The sequence below is a fragment of the Oppia nitens genome, unplaced genomic scaffold (assembly GCF_028296485.1).
Source record: "Oppia nitens isolate AA-2021 unplaced genomic scaffold, nextdenovo-longstitch-racon4-pilon3 scaffold3_pilon_pilon_pilon, whole genome shotgun sequence".
NCBI lineage: Eukaryota > Metazoa > Arthropoda > Arachnida > Sarcoptiformes > Oppiidae > Oppia > Oppia nitens.
The window spans coordinates 4,424,659-4,445,252 of NW_026533221.1; the positions used below are offsets into that span (position 1 = coordinate 4,424,659).

The window sequence follows — 20,594 nt, forward strand, 5'->3', positions numbered from 1 at the left end:
ATTTTATTGCAATCATTTTGTTATACTGTATAATAAGTTATATCATAATTTGTTATCAGATTTTCAAATGTCATTAAATTAATAAAATGTCAATTTATTGCTTCAAATTATTTAAAAGTAATTTATTAATACATAAAAATTTTACTTTTTATACCATATATTTTGGTTTAACATAATAATTAGTTGATTATTTATTTATATATTAATATATATTGGTACAGTAGTTACAATATTTTAATAATTTTAATTTATAATTAATATTATTTCATAACAATTGCTTATAATTGTTTAATAATATTACTTAATAAGTCATTATTAATGATTAATCAATTGAATGATATTTTGGTGACAAACCTATTACCTGATTATTAATTGTTTGCAATTTCAATATAAATTTATATTAATTATTGTCGAGACTCTATATATTAAATTAAATAAACTTATAGAGTAAATGCAAAAATTATAACATCTACACTACAAACATAATTTAATTTCGTATCGCAAAAATATTGATATCATTAACTTTGAACTTTAATAACTTTTTTATTTTTTAACTTAAATAAACAAATTTGATATCAAATGAAAGAACACTTTTCAAAGTTTATAAGTCAATAAATAAAATTGCATTAATTATCATATTATCTATAAAAAAGCATAAGAAGTAAGAAATGGTAAAAAAAGTTATGTACAAAAAGTATTTTCGTGAAATCAAAACTTTAAATATTATTAACAAAATAAAGCTATTAATTTAGTAAAAACAATATTAATATCGAGTATTGCCTCCGTTGGCATCAATCACAGCCTGCAATCTTCTTGGAACACTTTGGATCAGCTTTTCTGTGACTTCTTCAGGTATATTTTTCCAGACATTAAATAACGACTCTTTAAACGCAGAAAAACTTTTTCTTTCGCTCTTTGGCACACGTCTGTCCAATTCATCCCATAGATGTTCAATAATATTGAGGTCAGGGCTCTGTGGCGGCCACTCAAGTGTCTCAATTTGATTGTCAGACAACCATTTCTTTGCCAATTTTGATGTGTGCTTTGGGTCGTTGTCCGCTTGAAATAAAAAATCATCGCTTATTTGTAGATCTCTGGCACTCTGAAGCAAATGTGGGGTCAAAATATTGTTAACGTAAATGTAGCGGTCCATAGTTGATGGAATTTCGACCAAATGGCCAACTCCCTGGCCTGTCATACACCCCCATACCATAACTGATTTCGAGTGCTTCACAGTTGGACATATATTATCAGGATTAATGCTTTCGCCTCTCTTTTTAAACACTCGTTGGCGACGTTTAGTACTAATAATCTCAAATTTTGACTCATCTGACCACAAGACCTTCCTCCAGTATGACATAGGCATCCGGATGTACTTTCGTGCAAAGTCTAATCGTTTTCTCTGATTTGTTAGGCTTATCATTGGACGTCTTCGCGCAATACCACTGTAATAACCCATTTCTTGAATCCGGTGTCTAATAGTGTTTCTGTGACACAAAATGTTTCTGGCGGCCAACTCTTCCTTAATCTCATCGGTGGTCAACTTCTTATTTTTTGCCACAATTCGACTCAATATCCTGTCCTGTTTAGCACTGGTACATCTTTTTCGACCACTTCTTGCGAGATTTCTAACTGTCCCGTACTTTTCGACTTTCTTTACAATTGATCGGACAGTATTATCAGTTGTTGTAAACAGTTCCGCTATTTTTGCGTATGACTTTCCGGTGCTGACTCTCATATCATACATTTGTTGGCGAATTGCATCTGAAAATTCTTGTATTTTAACCATTTTTATGATAATCACTGCATTTACTGTTTATTTACGTGTATTCAAATTAATAACAATGCATTGGAATCAATTGGTCCCAACAATGTGTCTGAAATCACGCGCGTTTTAAAAACACGAAAATAATTTTTGTACCTAAATTATTAACACCTATAACTTTACCTTGATATATTTTGTTATTTAAACCATTGTTTTGACCATCTAGTATATCAATTTAATTGTGATTTATTACTCTATTATTTGATATCAAATTTGTTTATTTAAGTTAAAAAATAAAAAAGTTATTAAAGTTTAAAGTTAATGATATCAATATTTTTACGATACGAAATTAGATTATGTTTTTAGTGTAGTAATGTATGTCTATTATATTGTATGTTCAACTGTTTTATATTAAACTATATAAAACTATATACTTTTTTTTGTCTATAGTTTATTTTAATGCCATAACAATAATAACTTTTACAAACTTTATGGTATTGTGTATTATAATTATTTGATCACCGAATAGATAAAAATAACTAATAATTTATATTATATAACTTATACAATGTATATATAAATAGTTATTTTGAATCAAACACTCAATTATTGAATTGTTTTATGTAATGACTTTAAATACAATGACTGCATCATTGAAATTACTTTTTTATAGATTGTATTTTATTGTATGGTATTTTCGCTATTGTAATGTATAATAAAGTAAATTTAATATAATAAAGTATACAATATTTTCAACATTAAAACAAAAAAAACATTATTATTACTTTCAATAATTTTTCAACAATTTAAAACAAACACTTTATATATTAATTATGTTATTTAATTGCGGTATATCATATTACTTAACCAAAGTTTTGTTAGTAACTAATATTAATAAATTATAATTTACATAATTATAATTACATAATGGTTTATATAATTTTTTTTAATGTTTGATTTATTTTGAATATTCAATAAAAGAGAAGAAAAATAAACAATTTTAATAAAATTCAGATCAATTGATGTGTAAACCAATGAAGTCATGCTCTGCTTATGTAATATACGCGAAGCAAAGCACTGATAGACGAGAGCATCACTTAAGAGATGAAGTCTTCATCTGTGTTCCCAAACCGTCAAACTATTTATTTCATATTATAATTAGTTGTCTATAAAAATGATAATTTGTTAGGGATTTTCAAAATTTTAATTTAAAATCTTATTTGAAATAAATAAATTTTTTAATGCAAATGTCTTTCATTATATTCATAGCAATATATTTTTTGATAAATATTGATTTAAATATATACCTAATATGCGGTGAAATTATTGAGTCAAGCGATTCATTTAAAGATAAATATGACTATCGTTTTACCTCAAACTCACTTATTTATAATATCGGAGCTGTTCTCACATCTAATGATAATAATAACCACTTCTTGGAGGTAAGTCTAAGAATTTTCTAAATTCAATCATTTTTTAAATTTCAAGTTTTATATTATAAATAAAAAATACAAATAATAATAATAATTATTATTATTATTATTATTATTAAAGGCAATTGAAGAACTTAATCAAGAAAGTGATATTATAAGGACAGGAATCAGATTCAATGGTTATACTATAATAAAAGAGTCTAATAAAATCAGAAATACACTCAATGTGTGCGAAAAGTTGTTTGCTTCTCAGGTATTCAAACATTATTTTAAACAAAACAAAATTATGATATATTTTATAATATAAGTTATTAATCATAAGGTTTACGGTATTATCGTTGAGGACACCTCACCGTCCGATCCAATAACTTATACGACAACACTTCATAACATTCCCACAATAGGAATCTGCAATCGGGAAGCATTCCTATCAGACAAAAGTCTTTTTCCGACTTATGTGCGGACAGTTGCCTCGTATACAAATCAGGCGGACATTTGGGCCGAACTACTGACTTATTTGAACTTCAATTGTGTTGTATTCATTCACAGCAATGATATCAATGGCAGAAGAGTTCAAAATAGGTTTGAAGAGTTGGCTGATATGTTAAATATTAAAGTGGAAGCTGTTATTGAATACGAACCGGGATTTCCTGAAGTCTCCAAATCATTAGATGAAACAAAGTCACAGTCAACATGTCGTGTCTTCATATTATATACCGACTCCGAAGACTCTGAAGCACTGTTCCAACAAATACTTCTCCTTAATATGTCTACCACTGGATATGTTTGGATTGTTTCAGAACAAGCTTTGATGGCTAAGAATAAGCCGATAGGAATGATATCATTGAGTCTTCAAAATTTTTACAGCACTGATAGTCATATTAAAGACAGTGTCTTTATTCTTGGATCAGCCATTAGAAACATGTATTATACACATAATATAACGACTCCACCATCAGATTGTAGAGATATTGGTCGACTCAAATGGTCGAGTGGTTCCATACTCTTTGATTATATTAAAAAAGAAAAACTTTCTTTCGGAAAGACAGGTCACGTGGCTTTCGACGAGAAGGCCGACCGAATTAATTCTGAATATGATATCATAAATGTTGACAATAATGGAAACAATCAAATCATCGGTCGATACCACTTCTCTCAAAGTGATTATAAAATGCTTTTGAGTATAAATGATAGTCTAATAGTTTGGTCAAAAAATAGTTCAAACAAACCATATGGTTATGAAGTGCCAAATCATTTTAGAGTTGCAACTATTAGTGAGAAGCCGTTTGTTTGGGTTAGTGATGCCGACACAAATGGCAACTGTCCAGTAGATCAGATTCCCTGTCCATTATATAACACAACGACAGGAGTTGAGCATAAATATTGCTGTGAAGGCTATTGCATGGATTTGCTGAAGACATTAGCAGATCAGTTGAATTTCACGTATTCATTACATCAGGTCGAAGATGGTCTTTACGGTGGATACTCTTTTGTCAACAATTCCGTTCGCAAAGTATGGACTGGTTTAGGTATATAAACTTAAATTAAATTAAATAAATACTTAATACTTAAATATTATTTTTTTTTAAATTATCCATTAGTTGGTGAACTTTACTACAATAAGGCAGATATGGTTGTGGCGCCCCTAACCATAAACCCGGAGAGATCGCTGGTCATTGACTTTACAAAACCATTTAAATATCAGGGAATAACTATATTGCAAAAGAAACAATCAATTAACAGACACAGACATCCATTGGCATCGTTTCTCCAGCCATTTCAAGATAGTCTATGGGTGTCAGTGTTTGTGGCCGTACATGTGGTGGCACTCGCATTATACTTATTGGACCGATTTAGTCCATTTGGTAGATACAAACTGCCCAATTGTGATGTCACTGAAGAGGATGCGCTCAACCTTTCAAGTGCCATATGGTTTGCGTGGGGCGTCCTCTTCAACAGTGGTATCGGTGAGGGAACCCCACGAAGCTTTGGAGGAAGAGTATTAGGGATGGTTTGGGCCGGATTTGCAATGATTGTGGTCGCATCATATACTGCCAATTTAGCCGCTTTTCTCGTTTTGGACAGACCTGAAACACCACTGACTGGAATCAATGACCCGAGATTTAGAAACCCCGACAAAGATTTCAATTATTCAACAGTTAGGGACAGCTCTATTGATATGTATTTTCGCAGACAAGTGGAACTGAGAGATATGTATTCAAAAATGCAAATTATATATAATAACTCTGAAGATGCCATCGCAGCCGTCAAATCTGGTATTTATATTACAAATCATATGACAATCATTAGGTAATAGTTTTGGAATAATTTTATTTTTAAACTACAGATGATTTAAATGCATTTATATGGGATTCAGCGCGTCTTGACTTTGAAAAAGCTAAAGACTGTGAGTTAAGCACTTCCGGAGAGCTTTTTGGTCGATCGGGTTATGCTATTGGACTGACAAAAGGTAGCAGTTATTGGACCAATAAAGTGACACTTGCTTTGCTTGGTATGCATGAAATCGGTTATATGGAAGAGTTGGACAACAAATGGATCTTTTTAGACGAACAGATATGCGATAAACGAGATGCCAACTCTCCGGCCACTCTTGGCCTCGAAAATATGGCCGGAGTTTTCATATTAGTCGGGTTCGGCATATTTGCCGGTATTGGACTCATTATGTTTGAAATTGTTTATAAGAAACGATCGACAACTAAACTAAAGCGCATAGAATTGACCCGAAATGCTGTCGACAAATGGAAAGAAGTGATGGAGGTATCAAATCATTTCATTTAATCTTCAAAAACTTTAGTTAATTTTGAAAAATATATTATTTCTACAGAATCGGCGAATTATGGAAACAATGAATCAAAGTGCAAAACAAAGACTTTTTCAAAAACATAAATATAATCAAAGTTTAAGACAAGACGAGTCTTATATCGAGAGATCTTCTGACACAACGCCTTATACAGTGGAGAAGGGTCTCAATGCCATCAAAAGTGATACAATTCGTGGTGTCATTCATGAGATGAGACCAAAACTTAAGAGGGATTATTCATTTGGCAGTGAATCGCAATTAAATATATTATCGGCTGATTCTCACAAAGACTTGTCTTATAAAACTAGTAATACCAGACAGACTACTAAAGATAAAGATTGTAAAACAAGCAAATCTAAGACAACCACCACTACAACCACTCCAACTGATTATATGAGTCTTGTTTGACATTTATAAACAATTCAAAGTATTATTGTTTGTATCAATTGAATACATTATAATTAATAAGTGCATCATATATATAATACAGTATATAAAATTTGTTGTGTTTATTATACTATAGTATTTGAATTAATTAATGCTAAACAAAATTGATTCATTATTAATGAATTAAGAGTTTGATAAAAAACATCGTTTAAAATTGTTATATATTTAAAAAAAATTTATACAACTTTTACAACTAAATAGATTATATTTATCTTGTATAATATAGTGTATATAAACAAATTAGTAAAGTTATTAATATTACCGGTAATATAAATAACATACAAATATATTATATTGTAATTAATTTGTTATTGACTAATTGTTAATATATATTGAAAAAAATAAAATTTAAGTATTGTTTGCCACTAACTTTTTATTAGCTTTTACGTGACATATTTCAACATCAGCTCCGATAGATTGAAGAAAATTAAGCCATAATTTTTGTTTATTGGACGGCCTATCGTTAGGACTTTTAACTTCAACAGCTTTTATTTGTCGGGTCAATGGGTTCCACACTAATAGATCGGGAAAACCACTTCGCGTGTGACGAAAATCCTTAATAAGTCGCTCACAAATGTCTGTTATAATTGAGACTCCGAAACACATTAAAATTTCCTTCAAATTAATTAAATAAAGTCAAATAATACTGTTAATCACATTATAACTATTATCGGTAATTAGATATTAATAAATATTTACTTTAATTTGATTAATGTCTGTATTCTCCCAATTGATTAAAGAAATGGTTCCAAAGTTACTGTTCCAAGAATTTTCTAATATATTATTTATTTGCATTTCATTCATATTCTTTAATGTACTTAAAAGTGATAAAATTTGTGGTTTTCGTCTCAAAAAGAATTGATCGGAATTGAAATCTAATGGTAAGCGTTGATATCGAAACCGAAAGGCATCGCTAACACCGGGACTATCACTCGTGTATATAATATCCCAAAATAATAGACCAAATATTGTGTGATATATTCGTGATTCAGTGTGTATACCATTAGGATATCCATTGTTTTTGTAATGATTTATTACAATATCTTCGACGGACATAACAGTAACGTCACCGTTAGAATCAGTCGTTTTAAAAATATTTTTTCGATCGTTTATTACATATTTCAAAGTTTCCGCATAAATAGTTGTCTCATTGTATTTGATATTTTCAAACTCAACATCAATAACAATTGCAAGATTAGTCTTCACCGACTTCTCAATGTTTTGTCGGCGAATATTGAGTGCCAAACGATGTCCTGTTCTTACATTATCGTCATTTAAACCCATTTCTATCATTTTCAATGCAGTTGTCGTATCTTTTAAGTGTTTATGTAAGTTCAGAGTCAGTCTTTCAAACCAACGACCCCTGGAATCAGTACAATATGTCAATTGATTTAAAAGTATTTCTTTAAGAATATAAACGGCTTTAATGTAATCTTTTTTCTGTTCCAAAACAGACACGCAATGAGACAAACATCTAATATAAGTCTGTCCGGCAGTAAATCGACGTAAAAATGATGACAAAGTTATGTCATTTTTATCAATTTTCTCTTTAATTTCATTTCTATATATTTCTTCAATTTTTGGCAATAAAACGTCAATAACTTCATTAAAATCCTTCTTCTCGATGGCATTTAATAATTCAATTTCCAGTTTAAATGACTGACAATATTGAAACAAATCGTTGCGATTCGTATATATAATACTCGATTTATTAATATTATATTTGGGATAATTATTGCCATCAGTTTCAATCTTCAATTGTCTAAAACTATTGAAAAATTTAGTCCATAAAACAAATCTCAATTTAAATATATAAATATGACATACAATTCATAATTAAAGCGAGTGTTGATATCTTCGTCGTCGATCTCCGGCTGAATGAAAAGTAAAAACATGTGTTCAAAGGGTTCACAAAGTTTTTCATTGACTTTGAAACACTTGTCTTTCAATATTGATTTAATGCTATTAAGTAATTAAAATAAATATTTTTATAAATTTAATTCAATTTTATCAAACATACCATTTAAATAGCATTTCATCAGCTGTTTTGTCACTTTGAAAAACTGGTTGACAGGTATTTAAGTACTTAATAACCGCTGATTTTATATTTTTCTTTGTATTTAAACCATTCATATTTAAACCTTTCAGTGATTTGCCGATTCGTTTCATTTCCAAAGTATCCAATATATCCATCGATTCCGACAAATCTGACAAATTTGTGACTATTTTTCAAATATTTATTAATCGTTAATATTTGTATAAATAGTATAAACAATTAAAATCAATACCATCTAAAAGAAATTGATTTTCAACCAGTTCTTTAAGAAATGGCCACAAATTATCTGCTATTTCTGGATATTTGATTGCATTCTTACGAATCCAACTTCTTTTACGCATAAATAGTCTCATGAATAACATCTGAGCCAAACCTGATATAAAGATAATCAATAAAATGAAATCATTGAATGAAAATCATTCAAATGTTATCATTGGATGTAATTAAATAACAACCGGAAAGACATGTAAAACATTGGATGATATTTGTGTCGTTGCTATCAAAGAGGTGTTCAAAGCTGTTGTCAGACAATACAAAGTCAATCATTTGTCTGAACCTCTGGTAAACAAATGACATATAGTTCTCATCATTTGATGGTCTCGTCGATAGCTCTTCGCAATTGTCATTCATTTGTTTATTGTTCTCTTGAATCACATCCTCTTCTATGAAATCGATTTGCAAAAAGTGATTCAAATCAATGAACTCTTCAGATGACACATCTTTCAAGACGTCACTGCATTTGTCTTCAATGTCTGTGCAATCAATTGGTTTGTTTTGTGAGACAATTGATATTTCGTTGTCATTTGTTTTAAGAAATTTGTTGTTCAACTGATTGATCCCTAAGTGATGACCACTTCTTTTGTTATTATCATTACTTTTGTTAAAATAGTCTAAAATAGACTTTTGTTTGGTTTTTGTGAAACTCATCGCAAATGAAAATCAATTGATGTTTCAATCAATCAATTGTTTAAAAATCAAAATAAAATGCAATTCATATGAAAACAGTATTAATATTATATTATATTAATAATTGTCAACAAAAACGACAACACTTTCAGTGTATTTGATATTCAATACAATATTTGCGCCAAAATTATATTAATAGACAAAACATTAAATGTTTTCATAAACAACGTATTAGTTATTGAATTCAATTTATATTTATATTAAATACCGCTAACTATTAATCATTGATTTTAATTATTAATTAATATTAATAATTAACGCTTACATGTATTTTCGTATTAATTTATTTAATAAAATTTTGTTAATTTAATATTTTAATTTACTTTTTATTAAACTTAATTAATATAAATACAGTATATAAATAATTTATTTGATTGCATATTAGTATATAAATAATAAAATTAGTATCATTTATATCAATTTTATTTATTATACAATTAATATTATTTATTATACAAAATAGTATAATTTAATCTAACTATGAATAACATTATTACAACATATAATTAATAATATTTGTTGACTTAACATACAATATAGTTTACACCCATTGGTTGCATCAATAGATAGAAACATTTATATTATTTTTATAAATTAATCTATTTTCTGGTTAAAAATAGATTAAATAATATAAATTTCAAATTATTTATTTGACATTTTGCGTAACAAAGTTATGTTTTTGTTAATAAATTCACTTATAATAGGGAATCAAATATTAATAGGATGTGTTAACTAACAACTGTATGAATACTAATGTACTTTATTTATGATAATTAAACCGTTAAATAAACTTATATAATATAAAACTAGTGCACAACATTAATAAATTATCAAATTTATATTTATTTATTTTTTTATATTTTTCTAATTGATTAGATTAAAAAATTGTTAAATATTTTTTTTAACTTTTAATTCAATGAAAAGCTATACTACTGTATAGTAAGTTCTGCATAACTTATAGAATTGATTGATATATTACTGCAATTTTATACATATATATATATTTATATATAATATGAAAATAAGTTATTTTTCAATTGATATCTGCTATGAATTAGTTGTGAAAATAACGAAATAATTAATATTTTGTGAATATATGATCATTGGATGAAATGATGAACTGATTGGTGCTATGATTGTCATTACATCACTGATAGTGTGTTTCCCTCTATGACTGTAGTCTTTGGATGTCTTTATTGATCGCATTCTGCAAACACTTATTCTGAGCCCATCTTAACGTTTATAACATTCTTAGTGTTTATTTGTTTAAGACATCTCTTATTGGATTAAAAATACTTATAATTATTTTGTGTTTAGTTTGAGTTAATATTAGAGACACTATAGTGTCAATCATGAGCTTAATTCATGCAATTCTCATATTTTTATGTTTTATTAGTAATTTTTATGGGTTTTCTGTATTCAATGAAAACGATTCAGTAATTGAATTAAATGCCAATAATTTCAATAATAATATTTACAGTAAAAGTCATATATGTTTAGTAAATTTTTATCTCCATTGGTGTCCACATTGTATAACATACTCGAAGGTATGGAAAGAGTTTGCAAATGATATAAAAGATTGGCATTCAGTGGTCAAAGTATATGCCATTGATTGTGCAAATAAGTCGAGTGAAGCTAATTGTCGAAGACATGGCATAACTCGCTTCCCAAGAATCAGACTCTTCAAGACATTTGCAAACACCGCTGATTTGGGACAGACTTTTGAAACACGAGATACAGTTCAACAACTTAAGACACAATTCATTGATTGGTTGCTAACATCACACCAACACTTAAGACATGACATCAACTTATATCCCATTAGTATCGTCTCTAAGAATGAACTGTTTAACGCTCTTCCACTTAATTTACATAAATATAATCTAATATTTTTGGTCAACAATCCGACACATTTAGCTGTTGAGGTATAGACTTATTATTTTTAATAGTTGTTATGTCACTAATGCTTAATAATATTAATATAATTACGAGTAATAAATTGTTTTATTAAATATTAGATTATTTTGGACTTCAGTCAACATTCAGATGCGGTTAATATAATAACAGTAAACGACAGGAGTGGTCGACTTAGAAGTCAACTCTTCTCCCATTCAGTCAATCTTCCGGCGCTTATCAACGCTCACACTAACCATAGTTTACAATTGATTGCAAGGTTTGAATATATGAGTTGAGCTAAAGATTTTGAAATTATATATATATTTCCTATTATTTTAAACACAATTTTAGTGCTCATTCAACAAATGAAGAGCTTCTCCGTAAAGAATTTGGTCTTAAAATTAAAGAATTATTAAATATTAGTGAAATTCAAATAAATATCAACGAAACCAATAATAGAGAGAAGAATATAACAACAAATTCATTAATAATATCAATTAGAAATGAATTGCCATTAAGTTTGTCTGATCTCTACAATACTTTACGACAATTTCTTCATTCAGAAGTGACTCGTTATGAAAAATTGAATTCAAATCAATTAAAAATATTAAAAACTTATTTTTCAATTATTTATAAGTATTTTCCATTTGATAACGAAAATGTTCGCCGATTTTTTAAACGTATGAAACATTGGTTTTCCAATAAAACGGATGAAATCAAGTCCGAGACATTGATTGCAGCCATGAAGATAAGTGATGGCTATTTACCACCAATGGTTCAATGGAGACATTGTTCTGGAAGTAAACCCAATTTTCGTGGCTATTCCTGTGGTTTGTGGTCATTGTTTCACGTATTAACTGTTAGAGAGTATACAATGAATAAAAAAAATAAGACTCAAAATACTCACGAAGTCTTACCACTGATGAGAGACTTTATAATTAATTTCTTTTCGTGTGAAGACTGCGCCAAACATTTTGAAAAAACTTCGAGACGACTGACTTCTTATTTGGACACCGATGAGAGTTCAGTGCTGTGGTTATGGAGAGTTCACAATCAGGTCAACCAACGAACTAAAGGCAGTCTCAGTGAAGATCCATACTTTCCTAAAGTTCAATACCCAACCCATCAAATGTGTGGTCAATGCTTTCAAAACAACAACGAGTTTAATGAGACAAACGTATTGAAGTATTTACTCGAGACCTATGATCCCAAAAATTTGACCAAAAGTGCCGCTTATTATGCGGAACAAAAAGTTTTGGCCAAAAACTCCGATACAAAACTGTTTGCCAATCATTTTGTTTTATATTTATTTGACATTTTAATTTTTAATTTTCTCATACATTTATAAAAAAAGTTAATTTATTGACAATTTAATATTACTTATAACTTACCCAAATAACCAAAATTTATGTATAATTTATTAATTTGCATTTTATTTGGTTTGCAATTATATTTTTTTAAATAGAGAGGTGTGATTTAAAATTGTGTGATTTTTTGCACAGAGATTACAAACAAATTCACGTTTTAAGTCTTATAATAAAAAAAAATTATTCAATAGTTGTTAACAATTTTGCAAACTAATAGTTAACAGACAAAACCAAATGTTAGCTAATGTTTTTGGTCCAATTAGTCTATACTTTAATAATATTTCAATAAGTAATATATGTTAACAATTTTCCAAAGTCTAATCATTTGTTGGCCCATTATTGAGATTATAATTTTTGCCAAATTATATTTATAGACTATTAGTGTTTATTAAAAAATATAAATCTAGAGAAAAATAAGAATAAAAAGGAAAATAAAAATTTAAAGCAAAAATATTTCACTTAACTATTAGGTTTATAGACTTACTTCAAGTCTAATAAATTTTTCAAATGATGATATGAAGTAATTTATTAAAGTATTTAAATTTCATTGTATATTATAAATATTATTATAAAATGTTAATAAAAATCTAATTATGTTAATATTAATATATATAATAATTGCACATAAATTCATGTTAATTAATTCAAAATTTAGTTTTTATACACTAAATTAATAAATTATAATATTCAATCAAATACATTTAAGATTTGATTATTAATAGTATAAAATGTAATCAATAATTGAATGTCAATTTAAGTGTTATTTAAAAATTTATGTCATTGTACTATATTTTGAAGAAAATTAATGAAAGAAATCATTGATTTTTTTGTAATATCATTTTATTATTATTTATTTATTTTAATATAAATTGATTTCTATTTTAATATATTATTTATTACTGATTTATTTTTATTGAAATTTAAAATAACATTATTTTCATTTTTTGTTTTATATGTAAAGCATTTTTAAAAATGATATAAATACTAGTATACAATATATGCAAATTAAATTTTTTATTAAAATTTAATGTTAAATTGTTTTTATTTTAATGATTAAAATTCAAAATATTAAAAATTACTGTCATTTGTAAAATTATTAGTTTATTAACAACTGTTATCTTTGACAAGTTGTTTTTGATATTTTATAACTTAAATTTTAAACTTTAATTAGCAATTTTTTAATAGTAATTATAAATATTTATTTTTATACACTTTTAATATTCTATTAGTGTATAATTGATTATTTTTATCATTTTAAATATGCGTCAAATATTTAATAAGAAATGTCAAACAATCATACCGGAGGTTTCATTATAAGTTACCCCCCTTTGGGAAAAAGTGTCAAATTTTCAAAATATATAGTGTGTACGTAAGTTACCGTTAACCCTATCTCTTTTGATATGTCATAATCAACTATGAAATTCAGATATTTTTAATAAAATAATATTTAATAAACAAAAATATAAATTTTAATATATATATAATATATTAAATATACAGTATATTATTATTTATATTGTATAGTATCAGTGTAAACTTTTATACCACATTTAATTGTAGTATATACTGTACAATATAGCATATTAAGCATAATAACTCTAACTATGAAACAAGATATATAATTATATATATCATTAAAATAGATTACCATTAATTGTATAATTAATTTGATACAAAAAATGCATTATAGTGACACTACTTAGTTAATTGCAATTATCACAATTTTTCGTATATTAGTGAATTAATTTAAACCACTCAGTTTTGTACTTTTATATTTGTAATATTATATATATATAATATATTATATAAATATACAGTATATAAGTATATACTATCGATATTTGAAAAAACTTAAAATAAAAATTGAACTGAAAGTAAATTATGTATATAAGATGTCTTTGAAAGTGTAAGAAATAAGTTAACAAATTTGAAGTATTTCTATAATTAGAAAACAATAAATGACAAGATTTTCAATCGATTATATAAATCAATGATCTGTAGTATATTTTTGCTAAAGTTTTAAACAAAATTATTATATAATTTATGATAACTTTGAAGGATAAATGCAATATTGAAGTGATGTCTTAATTTTGAAAGCGTGACAATTGTTGTGACAAACTGTTTGCATAACTTATGTTTTGTTTGGAAATATTTTTTTAATATTTTATTTTGAGACCAACTAATGAAACAAATGCATCAATATTTGTGATGCGGTTTCCATGACTTCACTTTGCATTAAGACTTGACGTCTGAGTTATACTTAATGTCATTAAAGAAGAATCGGCACAAAAATAGTACACAATTGGCACCAATTCACAAATGGGATGACATTATGCCACTAAACACTAACATAGAGAGAGAGAGAGAGAGAGAGAGAGAGAGAGAAAGAGAGAAAGAGAGAGAAAGAGAGAGAGAGAGAGTAGATACTACATGTGCATCATATGAGGCATCACTGATACCAATGAAAGGAGTCATTTAAACATTACTTCATGAGTTAGCTTTTTAATCGCATTGAAAGATATTTAACAGTTAACTATCCAATCATATCTTAATTGTGTTTATCAATTGATATTTTTTTAGATATACACTCAAAACTCACCAAAAGGTATGTTTGAATGAATTCAGTGAATATCAGTGAAATCAAAAATAATATTAAACTTTGTCACTAAATGTGTGTGTTTTTAGTTTAAAAATATCACTAATGGTTTAAAACAAATTTTATTAAATAAGAAACAATAGAAGAGATAAATGTTGTCATCATTTTATAACATTCTTAACTTGTGATTTGCATTTTGCTATAATTTGCAAAAATTGTTAATTAAAAGTGAATTCATCGCTAACTATATCTTATAAATATTTTGCTATAAGTTGTGATTAACAACATTTAGTTCAAATGAAAACAGGTTTGACTATTTATACCTTATATAATATATATACTGTAAATACCGTATAATATTTATTTTTTATCAAATAAATTATGAAAGTTTATAGTTCATAATTTATATATAATCTATATATACTGTATATGTAATGTAATATATAAATGGTATTTAAATTATATTTATAAAACATTAAAAAGTCTATATGTGTTTAAAATGTTTATTTCAAATATAATAATTTAGTTTATAATTTAGTTGTTATATACAGTATGACTTTATAATATAAATATATATATATATATAGTACTGTATATATAATAGCTGTATAATAATTTTAGTAAATAATTAATTGCTTTCTCAAAAACACAATAAATATGAAATGTTTGGCAAATATTTTAATTTTTCTAAAATATTTTTTTTTATTTCTTTCTCAAAAGTAATAAGTGATTTGAAATGTGGTATTTGTCTGCAATAGTCTTCGTTAAAACCAAATGTTGTCTCAATCCTTGGTGTGAAAGCAAATAAATTTTTTCAATTACTATAAATATAACTCACTTTTAAGCAAAAGGCCGTCATTTGCGTCGCTTATGTCTTGCAATGAGTTTTGTTTTAAACTTTTAAGAGTCTCTCAACAAATAGATATCATATATATATATATAAACTTAAAAAACATTTAATGTTTGTTCACATTTTCCTATTAACTGATACCACATCCCAGTGCTTGTGTATGTCTTATATGCAATTTATTTATGAAAAAGCCATTGAATGCAACATATAATTCATTATTTACTACAATCTGACTTCAAATGACTGGAGATCTACCAAAATATGTGTTTTTTGTCATTTCTTTAATTCCTTAAAATATTTTTTAACCGACATTTAAACGATTTTGTTTCCGATTTAAAATATTTTTACCGTTTTCTTATAATTATTTTAATTACAAATTAATTATATGTATTAAATTAATTATGTTATTTTATATATTTACTACACATGCTAATTTTATTTAAAATATATTATTTTTAGAAAATTTAAAAAACTAAAAATATTATATAATAAACGTAATACAGTATATTTACATTGAATATTTTATGCTATAAATATATAAATTTATTTGAATAAATAATTAACATACTGAATATTCATATTTTATGTACTAAATTATATTAATAGTAAACTTTTAAAAAGTTTAAATATTTAATATATAATTAATCTTAAGTTTCATTAAACAAAAAGTATTTATAATTTCTACAGTATAGTGTAGTAAACTTAAAAAGATTTATAATTTAGTTTATTAATATTACAATTTTTATTAACACAGAAAATATTTATGTTAATATAAAAATAAATAAATTATTAATTTAGTCGTGTTTAATGGGCAAATCTAAATAATAATATTTAATTTTAAATTTAAATAAATCGTAATATAACAAAATAAATATAATAAAATTAATTAAAAATTGAACTTGATAAAAATTGAGTTTAACATTTAGAATCATGAAATATTTCTTTTAAAAATCTAGGATTTTAATTATATATATTTATTTTTAATAGAAAAATTGAAATAATATATTACTGTTATTAAAGTACCGGTATTATATTTAGATAATACAGTATAAATGAAAAGCTATTGGTGTACTATTGTAAATTTATAGTATAATATAAATAACTTTTTTATACTTGTATTTATATAATTTACAATATAATAATACTTACTGTACTTAATAAATATTTTAACTTTCTTAAGTTAATACTCTTAATATAGTACTTTTGACTTATAAGTTATAACTATTTAATAAATAGTTTTACAACACGAAAAACAAGAAAAATGATTAGTTTTTTATTGAATGATTTCAAAATTAATTTGTTTTAAATGTGATATAATTGTGTTAATCTTCTTACTAATTGTATTTAAACATATTGAATGAAAACTTGCATTTATATCTAATTATATTTAATAGAATAATACTATATTTAATTATGTTTTATATATAATAACTTTTTTATTTTGATTAAAAACTTGATGCTCATAAAAATTTGTTTAAGTACTACAGTATATACACTGTATATAAGTTATAACAGTTAGTTTCAGTATTATAATTATGTTTTTCTTACAGCAATAATGAGTAGGACTTTAAAATATTTAAAAAATAAAAATATCGATAATGTTTCAAACATAATGACATCAACTAATTCGACAAATTAACATTCATATCGTAAATAAAACAAAATCTGCAAAAAAAATTAACTAATTTTAGTTGTCATCTATTTTTATAAATAGATATCATTAAATGTAGAGATTTTTTATATTTAGCCAAATATTTAAATCCTATTTTTTCCTAAAGAAAACCTCAGCCAAAGCTCATTGCAATGAATATATACACTAATGCCTCAGGTCTTTATACTGTATATACGTTATAATCACAATTTTAATCATTGATTTTCAAAGTTATATAACTATTTTTTATAAATGAATCAGTTTATCATTTAATCGACAGTTATGTCATTTATCAAAGGATAAATCTCTCTCTCTCTCTCTCTCTCTCTCTCTCTCTCTCTCTCTCTTCTTTTCTTTCTCTCTTCTCTATACATTAATTAAGTCCTATAAATTGCAAATTTTTACAACAACAAAATTTAAGCAAATAAGTTAAATAAGTTTGTAAATTAAAAAAAACAAATTATTTCATGCCATTGATTAACAAATAATTGAATAGTGTTGAAAACTTTGGTTGCATTTGATAATACTTTTCATTATAAAGTAACATAAAAAAGACTAAATATGTAAATCAGTTACCGGTTGTTAAACGTATAAATTAAAAATTATTATTTATTTTAAGTATAAAAATAGTAACACGATTTTGTTGACTAACAAAATGATATTATCAGTTAAACAGAAAATGAAATAAAAAGTTAAACAAAACAAACAAAAAACTGCAGAAATTTTTTTATGGACTTCTTGTGGCAAAAATGCGCTAAAGAATGAACACTCAGAGCAACAAACAGAGTTGTATTCATAAGATAAGGGAAATTAAATTAGAGGTACTTTATATCGATAAAGATTATGATGTACTCAAAGAGATCGGTTCCGGTGATTATGGAAAAGTCATTCTGGCTGTACATAGAGATACCGGTTCTGAGGTAAATCATAAAACACACAATCATTTTATTGTATTAATTCATGCCTTTTATCCATATATAAGGTGGCGTTAAAAGCTGTGCCAAAGGCCACGACACCAATAAAGGACTTCTTAATGGAGTTTCATTACAGTTATTTCCTTTCGCCACAGAAAAACATTTTAGACACCTATGATGTGGCCTTTGAAACACAAGAACATTATTATTTTGCTCAAGAAGTGGCACCGTTTGGTGATCTCTGGCAGGTCTTAAACAATTTTTGTTTTATTTTCAAATGAAACAATCATTTAGCAATTTAGCATCAATTTATTAAATTTTTATAAAATATATGATAATCCATAACATTATTGGTTGCAAATTATTTATATATATATAAAACTATAAATAATAGCAATAATCATATGAAATGATATAACAGGCGGTCGAGAGAACCAACGGCGTCGGTCTGAATGAACGAGACGTCAAAATTGGTAATTAATTGACTGAAATGACATTTACAATGTGTTTCCTATTAAACCAATTTTGTTGACCCCATAGTTGTAGAGCAGATCAGTTCGGCGCTGGAGTTCATGCACGACAAGGAATTGGTTCACCGGGACGTCCGGTAATGCCTAACATACTATCATTTGTAGACCTTTTTTAGTTTAATAAATAAATTGAACCATTCATTGCTATAATACTTGTTTCTCATGTTTGCATATAAATAGTGCCGAAAATGTTTTAATTTATTCGCCAAACTTAACAAAAGTCAAATTAACTGACTTTGGGTTAACACGAAAAGTGGGAACTTTAGGTATTTTAAGTTATTTACCAAAAGCAATGACATAATTGCTTCATAAATAAACATAAGATATTAATATTTTTTGTAAATATTTTTGAAAATCAGTCAAAAAGAGAGTCAAATCGTTGCCTTCGTGTCCGCCAGAAGTATGGGAAGCGGTTCTCTTAGAAGGATATAATATACAAGTGGGTAGTGATGTCTGGCAGTTAGCAATGATGATCTACGTATGTCTGACCACTCACTTCCCGTGGGAAAAGGCAGACATAACTGATCCAAAATTCACTGAATTCGTTCAATGGAGCAAAAGAAAGACCACAAGAACACCAAAAGAGTTTAGAGGATTCTCTCCCCGATTCTTGAGACTCGTTCGCCGACTCATGGATTTAAAACCAACCAAACGATATCCCGTAACCGAAATTAATAAATATCTAAGAGATCGATGGCTAATCCAAAGATCTCCAAGAGCTTCATCGGTGCACAGGTCATCTTCACAGGTCATCTAATATTATTAATATTTTTCATTAATAACAATATTTTTAAATAATTTCAATTAAATCTATTATTCAAATATAGAGTGAACTAAATGGCGGTCGAGTTTCACGCAGTCATTCTTGTGGACAAATACTACAACATCGAGGAGACCAAAGAAGCAACTCTTAGAGCAAAAAGATATCATAATTTATAGACTAATTAAATAAATAATTGTCATATACTGTACTGTAATCATAATTTTATTTATTTAAATATATTAACAACAAAAAAATTGTTGATATTATAATAATATATAACTAAATGCATGATATAGTATTATTATCAAATTATATCATTGATTGATATATCAAACATTTTATCGATATAGTAGTACATCATTAGTACAATTAATCCTACAGTAATAATATCTTTTAATAAAAATTATCAATTTTTAAAAAATTGCATATAAATGATAATTATAGTTTTTAAAATCCAAAACATTTCGTATTTATACTAAAACAAAAATCAATAAAAATAAGTTGTTTTATATTAATGTTAAAATAGTTACTTTTATTAT

The 20,594-nt window shown here is 26.3% G+C and overlaps 4 protein-coding genes across 4 annotated transcripts; 3 read left to right on the forward strand and 1 right to left on the reverse strand.

Moving 5' to 3' along the window:
• The first annotated feature begins 2,799 nt into the window (after positions 1 to 2,799).
• On the forward strand, positions 2,800 to 6,427 carry LOC128957863 (glutamate [NMDA] receptor subunit 1-like). The gene is made up of 7 exons (XM_054303679.1): positions 2,800 to 2,897; positions 3,102 to 3,207; positions 3,320 to 3,451; positions 3,521 to 4,727; positions 4,800 to 5,474; positions 5,546 to 5,976; positions 6,044 to 6,427. Exons 1-7 carry the CDS (start codon positions 2,800 to 2,802, stop codon positions 6,425 to 6,427), a joined length of 3,033 nt encoding a protein of 1,010 aa, XP_054159654.1.
• Positions 6,428 to 6,814: 387 nt separating this feature from the next.
• On the reverse strand, positions 6,815 to 9,528 carry LOC128957864 (fanconi-associated nuclease 1-like). The gene is made up of 6 exons (XM_054303680.1): positions 8,978 to 9,528; positions 8,755 to 8,895; positions 8,487 to 8,688; positions 8,294 to 8,428; positions 7,166 to 8,234; positions 6,815 to 7,081 (listed from the first exon to the last, which is right to left on the reverse strand). The coding sequence occupies exons 1-6, from the start codon at positions 9,447 to 9,449 to the stop codon at positions 6,815 to 6,817; spliced, it is 2,286 nt and encodes a 761-aa protein (XP_054159655.1). The 5' UTR covers positions 9,450 to 9,528.
• Positions 9,529 to 10,840: 1,312 nt separating this feature from the next.
• On the forward strand, positions 10,841 to 12,859 carry LOC128957865 (sulfhydryl oxidase 2-like). Its single transcript, XM_054303681.1, has 4 exons — positions 10,841 to 11,413; positions 11,507 to 11,661; positions 11,736 to 12,665; positions 12,850 to 12,859. The coding sequence occupies exons 1-4, from the start codon at positions 10,841 to 10,843 to the stop codon at positions 12,857 to 12,859; spliced, it is 1,668 nt and encodes a 555-aa protein (XP_054159656.1).
• A 2,723-nt stretch (positions 12,860 to 15,582) lies between these two features.
• On the forward strand, positions 15,583 to 20,206 carry LOC128957866 (serine/threonine-protein kinase SBK1-like). The gene is made up of 8 exons (XM_054303682.1): positions 15,583 to 15,654; positions 18,517 to 18,768; positions 18,831 to 19,010; positions 19,184 to 19,235; positions 19,303 to 19,369; positions 19,473 to 19,558; positions 19,652 to 20,040; positions 20,120 to 20,206. The coding sequence occupies exons 2-8, from the start codon at positions 18,610 to 18,612 to the stop codon at positions 20,204 to 20,206; spliced, it is 1,020 nt and encodes a 339-aa protein (XP_054159657.1). The 5' UTR covers positions 15,583 to 15,654; positions 18,517 to 18,609.
• The last annotated feature ends 388 nt before the right edge of the window (positions 20,207 to 20,594 follow it).

Coding starts and splice junctions, on each gene's coding strand:
- LOC128957863 (XM_054303679.1), top strand. CDS start 2,800: ATGAAGTCATGCTCTGCTTATGTAATATACGCGAAGCAAAGCACTGAT. Junction 2,898..3,101: donor TTCATCTGTGTTCCCAAACC/GTCAAACTATTT, acceptor TATTGAGTCAAG/CGATTCATTTAAAGATAAAT. Junction 4,728..4,799: donor CAAAGTATGGACTGGTTTAG/GTATATAAACTT, acceptor ATTATCCATTAG/TTGGTGAACTTTACTACAAT.
- LOC128957864 (XM_054303680.1), bottom strand. CDS start 9,449: ATGAGTTTCACAAAAACCAAACAAAAGTCTATTTTAGACTATTTTAAC. Junction 8,235..8,293: donor ACTCGCTTTAATTATGAATT/GTATGTCATATT, acceptor ATTTTTCAATAG/TTTTAGACAATTGAAGATTG. Junction 7,082..7,165: donor CAGACATTAATCAAATTAAA/GTAAATATTTAT, acceptor ATTAATTTGAAG/GAAATTTTAATGTGTTTCGG.
- LOC128957865 (XM_054303681.1), top strand. CDS start 10,841: ATGAGCTTAATTCATGCAATTCTCATATTTTTATGTTTTATTAGTAAT. Junction 11,414..11,506: donor CGACACATTTAGCTGTTGAG/GTATAGACTTAT, acceptor ATTAAATATTAG/ATTATTTTGGACTTCAGTCA. Junction 11,662..11,735: donor AGTTTACAATTGATTGCAAG/GTTTGAATATAT, acceptor ACACAATTTTAG/TGCTCATTCAACAAATGAAG.
- LOC128957866 (XM_054303682.1), top strand. CDS start 18,610: ATGAACACTCAGAGCAACAAACAGAGTTGTATTCATAAGATAAGGGAA. Junction 18,769..18,830: donor ATAGAGATACCGGTTCTGAG/GTAAATCATAAA, acceptor TCCATATATAAG/GTGGCGTTAAAAGCTGTGCC. Junction 19,011..19,183: donor CGTTTGGTGATCTCTGGCAG/GTCTTAAACAAT, acceptor ATGATATAACAG/GCGGTCGAGAGAACCAACGG.